Here is a 4,572-nt window from a genome sequence, read left to right on the forward strand (position 1 = left end):
CTGCCGTGGTGTTAAAAGCTCTGTTAGCCGTGATGGCTCAAAATTAATTGGCAGATGATGAGGCTAGTTATGATGTAATCTCTCCCTCTCTCTCTCTCTCTGTCTCTTCCTCTCTCTCTCCTACACACACACACACACACACACACACACACACACACACACACACACACACACACACACACACACAGAGCGAGCCCCCTCCCCTCTCACACTCCCATCTCTCTTTCCCCACCTCTTTCTCCGTCTTTCTCTCCCACTAACCAACATGGCCGCTAAGTCGGACGGAGCAGTAGTGTCTGTGGAAGATGACAACCCGCCCAGGAGCCTCTCGGAGCCGGGGAACCCCGGCGCTCGGCCCCGCCGCAAAACGGCGGGGAAACCCTACTCCGTGCTGGACTGCTGCTGGGTGCTCTGCGCCCTGCTCGTCTTTTTCTCCGACGGCGCGACGGACCTGTGGCTAGCCGCCGACTACTACCTGAGAGGCGACTACTGGTGGTTCGGCTTGACGCTCGTCTTCGTCGTGGTGCCGTCCGCGGTGGTCCAGGTGTTGAGTTTCAGGTGGTTCGTCTACGACTACTCGGATTTCAGCCGCGGCGACGGCGCGGCGGGCGGCAGCGGAGCGGGTGCGGTGGTGACAGGCGCGGCAGGCGGCGGAGCGTCGGCTGTGGGCGACGGCAGTTTCAGCACCAAGGGCAGCGACCAGCGCGGAGGGAGTGCGGCGGCGGCGGGCAACGCCGCCAACGTTACGCCGGTTTGCACGGCCACCGCGCCGCCTGCGACGGGACGGAGAGTCGGGGGCTCCCGGAGGTGTTGCGTCGCCTGCATGTGGGTCTTTCAGACCGTACTTCATCTGCTGCAGCTGGGCCAAGTGTGGAGGTAAGACCGCCCTGCGCGTGCTGCCGATCGGAAAAGACGGGGAACGCGTGTGTTTGGAGCGCTGGAGTGTTGCCTCTGCGCGCGCGCGTGTGTGCGCGCGCGCGTGCGTTCGCGCGCGTGGCCTTTACGTGAGTATTCTCGATACTCTTCTTAAGATACGTGTGTGTGTGTGTGTGTGTGTGTGTGTGTGTGTGTGTGTGTGTCCTAAAGACGTTGCCTTTCCTTCACTCAGAAATGGTCAACTACAGACCCGAACGGACCGGAGTCCAGCGTTGTGTAATGCAGCAAATCCACAACGCACCGAAACAAGCGTTTGTGGATCAGTAGTAGAAAGCTATGAGTTAGTCACCGATTTCAAAGGATGTCATTCATTTCTCCAGTCGTCTGCTTGCCAGACTTGTGCTACTTAACCAGGAATTAGATGCGTAATACGGTATAAAAGCAACCCCTTCCACCTCCTTTACTACACAGGTTCTGTTTCGTTTCTCTTTTTTTTCCCCGACGCTTCTCTTGTTCGTGAAGCTTTCGTGGTCACAGAACGAGTGTGGGTGCAGCGCGGCTGTTGCTTGTAGTGTTGACTATCCAGGGACAGTTATTCTACTGTTGCGTTTACTGCAGGCCAACTAAAACCAAACCGCCTTGATGTAAGGAACTACTTAAGTAGAAGGGGAGACATGAGGGGCGAGTCAACAGTACAAGTCAACCCAAAAGAGAGGTGCCCCCTTTGCCTTTGGTGTGAATGATTCCTCAAGAGAGGTCGTCGCTCGGGTCTTTCTTGCCTTAGATGTTTTGGTGGCAGCTTTGATTTACGCTGCGCTCAAAGTACTTGACTTTTTTTGTTCGCTACTTATTCCTAAATGGTCACAATTTCAGATTACCCAGCCAGAGTCATCTGAGACCTTGGCCCATCTTGGTCCTGAGGGGGGCACCCGCTGCACGTTTGGGCTGGTGTGTTTCATGCATGATCTTAAGCCAGACGATTGCAGGCATGATTCAAACAGGTTTCACCCACCCGTCCCCTCCTGTCTGCAGCTGAAGCCGTGATGCATAGTAAAAACAGCTGGAGAGATTTTTGTGGATGATGCAAGAAAACCCGCATGCCCACATCTCACCTGGTGGAAAACCCGCTGTCTTTTACACATAGCCGAGCACATCTTCAGCTGGGGGGGTGCAGCTCCCCACAGGAAAGCGTTGGATTATTTTTTATTTTCCGTGCTGCAGCCAGGGGAAGTAAGGATCAACAAAGCACAATTTCCGGCAGGCTAATATTAGTCTCTGATACTTCCCTAGCATGCCACAGGGAACAGAGAGAGATGGATGGGTGTTAGACTCAGACTTGAGTCTCGCCAGAGTTGCTAACTCCGAGTCGGTATTGTGGGGACCTACTTTGTCGGCTGGGGAAAGGGGCTGACGACTTGTAGGGGACGTGACTGTGCAAAACCGAAGACTTGCTTGAGACAACAGTGAGTTGGTCGCAGTTCTGCAACTGCACAGATGTGGGTATACTATGAACCCCACATTCATATATATAAATATATATATATATATACAGGACAAAAAGTTTTTTTCCTGTATCTGTGTTGATATTCCACTCCTCATTAGTTGAGCACTTACAACACCATTGACGGTTTCGGAAAAAAACCTTATGTATGTATGTATGTATGTATGTATGTATGTATGTATGTATGTATGTATGTATGTATATATATATATATATACACTACCGTTCAAAAGTTTGGGATCACCCAAACAATTTTGTGTTTTCCATGAAAAGTCACACTTATTCACCACCATATGTTGTGAAATGAATAGAAAATAGAGTCAAGACATTGACAAGGTTAGAAATAATTATTTGTATTTGAAATAAGATTTTTTTTACATCAAACTTTGCTTTCGTCAAAGAATCCTCCATTTGCAGCAATTACAGCATTGCAGACCTTTGGCATTCTAGCTGTTAATTTGTTGAGGTAATCTGGAGAAATTGCACCCCACGCTTCCAGAAGCAGCTCCCACAAGTTGGATTGGTTGGATGGGCACTTCTTTGAGCAGATTGAGTTTCTGGAGCATCACATTTGTGGGGTCAATTAAACGCTCAAAATGGCCAGAAAAAGAGAACTTTCATCTGAAACTCGACAGTCTATTCTTGTTCTTAGAAATGAAGGCTATTCCATGCGAGAAATTGCTAAGAAATTGAAGATTTCCTACACCGGTGTGTACTACTCCCTTCAGAGGACAGCACAAACAGGCTCTAACAGGTACTATTTAATGAAGATGCCAGTTGGGGACCTGTGAGGCGTCTGTTTCTCAAACTAGAGACTCTAATGTACTTATCTTCTTGCTCAGTTGTGCAACGCGGCCTCCCACTTCTTTTTCTACTCTGGTTAGAGCCTGTTTGTGCTGTCCTCTGAAGGGAGTAGTACACACCGGTGTAGGAAATCTTCAATTTCTTAGCAATTTCTCGCATGGAATAGCCTTCATTTCTAAGAACAAGAATAGACTGTCGAGTTTCAGATGAAAGTTCTCTTTTTCTGGCCATTTTGAGCGTTTAATTGACCCCACAAATGTGATGCTCCAGAAACTCAATCTGCTCAAAGAAGTGCCCATCCAACCAATCCAACTTGTGGGAGCTGCTTCTGGAAGCGTGGGGTGCAATTTCTCCAGATTACCTCAACAAATTAACAGCTAGAATGCCAAAGGTCTGCAATGCTGTAATTGCTGCAAATGGAGGATTCTTTGACGAAAGCAAAGTTTGATGTAAAAAAAATCTTATTTCAAATACAAATCATTATTTCTAACCTTGTCAATGTCTTGACTCTATTTTCTATTCATTTCACAACATATGGTGGTGAATAAGTGTGACTTTTCATGGAAAACACAAAATTGTTTGGGTGATCCCAAACTTTTGAACGGTAGTGTATATATATATATATATATATATATATATATATATATATATATATACATAGCTTCTTTTTTTAATGCTATATCCAGACAAAGGAAATTAGTTTTCACTCACGTGCCTGTCTGTGCCGGTAACTACACTAAGGTTTATTAAAGCCTGGCTCTGGACCCAGAAGTGGACTGCAGATAGACTGAAGTAGATCCTAAAGTATTTGTCAGGTGTTAAAGGTTATTTGCTGTTGCCAACTCCTGGCTTCGTCTCGAATACCAAAGGAAGAATTACGTATTAAAGGTAAAACTTAAAGTCACTTAGAAGCGTATGCGTGTCCCTGACTTTCCTGTAACCTTCCTTCTTCCGGGGCACATTTGCCTTGCGACGTGTACCTGTCTGTCTGCCAGTCTATCGCTCCGCCGGTCTGTTGGTTTATCTATGTCTCCAGCCGTCCGTCTATTTGTCAGACCGTCTGCCTCTGTCGTTCTGCTTAAGTAGCCGGCTGACTGTTTGCCCGGCTGTTTGGTCGGCTGTGCTGGGGCGACCCTTTTGAAACGCTCGCAGGTCGAAAAGAAGGGGTGTCGCGCAGTGCTTAGAGGGATTTTCCGGGGATGGGAGCGCATTTTCTGCTTCGTAAACCTCCGGCACACTACTGCTAATGAAACTCGTTTCTGCAGGAGTGCCTCTGCCTGCATTGTGTGGGTGCTCGTTGTCGGTTCTCTGTTCGACGGGAAGGAAGAAAACAAGTTTTGTGCCCACACCTGCATATTGCAACAACACGGCTCCCATTGACACCGAAGGGC

At 48.1% G+C, this 4,572-nt stretch overlaps 1 protein-coding gene across 1 annotated transcript in view; it reads left to right on the forward strand.

Annotated features, from left to right (window-relative positions):
* Positions 1-265: 265 nt before the first annotated feature.
* Positions 266-4,572, forward strand: part of xkr7b (XK, Kell blood group complex subunit-related family, member 7b) — a 90,855-nt gene continuing 86,548 nt past the window's right edge. Inside the window, exon 1 of the mRNA XM_056274644.1 lies at positions 266-876. Coding sequence (XP_056130619.1) covers positions 266-876 — 611 coding nt within the window. The remainder of the gene's footprint in view (positions 877-4,572) is intronic.

Source organism: Lampris incognitus, chromosome 2 (genome assembly GCF_029633865.1).
Source record: "Lampris incognitus isolate fLamInc1 chromosome 2, fLamInc1.hap2, whole genome shotgun sequence".
Lineage (NCBI taxonomy): Eukaryota > Metazoa > Chordata > Actinopteri > Lampriformes > Lampridae > Lampris > Lampris incognitus.